At 36.6% G+C, this 1,274-nt stretch overlaps 1 protein-coding gene across 1 annotated transcript; it reads left to right on the plus strand.

Annotated features, from left to right (window-relative positions):
• Window positions 1–400: 400 nt before the first annotated feature.
• LOC109424301 (immediate early response 3-interacting protein 1) lies at window positions 401–713 on the plus strand. The gene is given in 1 exon segment (XM_029867207.2): window positions 401–713. A coding segment is annotated over 1 exon segment (246 nt). The 5' UTR covers window positions 401–411; the 3' UTR covers window positions 658–713.
• The last annotated feature ends 561 nt before the right edge of the window (window positions 714–1,274 follow it).

Below are 1,274 nucleotides of genomic sequence, written 5' to 3' on the forward strand. Positions count from 1 at the left end.
CACTCATTCATGAAGAAATCTTTACACTACTGAAGAAGTCTTTAGTGATATTTCTGCAGGAATTCTTGAGTAAGTTTAAGATGGTATCCATTGAGAAATTTTTGAGAGAATCCTTGAAGAAGTTTTAGAATAAATTGTGTATCATATTCCTGTAGGAATTCCTGGAGATATTCTTAAACGAATCTCTGGAGGTGTTGCGGGGGCAGAAGGGGAAATTCTCACTGGGTTCTTGGCAGCGTAGACGCGACCTATGCGTTCAGTGCAGCTTTAAACTGCAAAATAGGTAATTTAAATTGTGATTTTATTTGTAATAAAATTTTTATTCTCGCGAAATCGAACGATTCTTGTTTGTCGAAACTACTGCAAAAATTTGAAATTGGTTTAGTTTAGTTCTTTCTTCATTCAACCGATATGTTCACTCTGTGGTCACTTATTGAAGCTTCGCTTCTCTGCCTGAACGCCGTTTGCATTCTGCACGAGGAACGGTTCCTAGCGAAATTTGGATGGGGAGCGTCTGCCCAGGTCCAATGATTCGGTGAAGCCCCTACGGTAAAAGCTCAGGTTCTCAATCTTGTACGATCCATCAGAACGGTTGCCAAAATTCCACTGATATTCCCAAACATTGTGGCGATAATATTTAAGCTCTTATTAGGATAATACAAACTAAAACAAAGAGCCGATTTCGTAAAATAAAAATTTTATTACAAATAAAATCACAATTTAAATTAAAAAAAGGGGGGGGGGAGAATGTTGCTGGCAGCACTGGTCTGTAACCAAATTGCTAGTAATAGACAGAGCGAAATGTCAGGCAAACGCCTGTAAATGCATAAACGTCAAGTAGAAGGCAGAACAGTGAAGTGTAAAGTCATGCTAATGTACTTTTACGAATATTTTACTAAACTATTGAAATAGCGCTAAGAATTGTATTTTACTTATAGCTATTACTTAAAATGAGAACTAGCCTAATGATAGCGTAATGAACTACGCGAGTTATCACAGAATTTATCACAGTAAGTCAGCTTATTATCTACAAATTTGTTATTCTAACTTTAAATGTAAATCACAGATATGCACCAAAATGTTACGGATAAACTATCAACTATCTCGTATATGAGCCTAAACCGAATAATGTAAGTTCTCTTGCTAAATTATTTGCTATTTCAATTATTATACTGTTGAATTAATAAAATTCCAGCTTATAGCTGTTCTCGCACCCAAATCACGGAGTTTGCGATCTGCTGAACGGAATTCGGCTAACGGCCTCACGAGAACCC

Source organism: Aedes albopictus, chromosome 1, assembly GCF_035046485.1.
Source record: "Aedes albopictus strain Foshan chromosome 1, AalbF5, whole genome shotgun sequence".
NCBI classification, from domain to species: domain Eukaryota; kingdom Metazoa; phylum Arthropoda; class Insecta; order Diptera; family Culicidae; genus Aedes; species Aedes albopictus.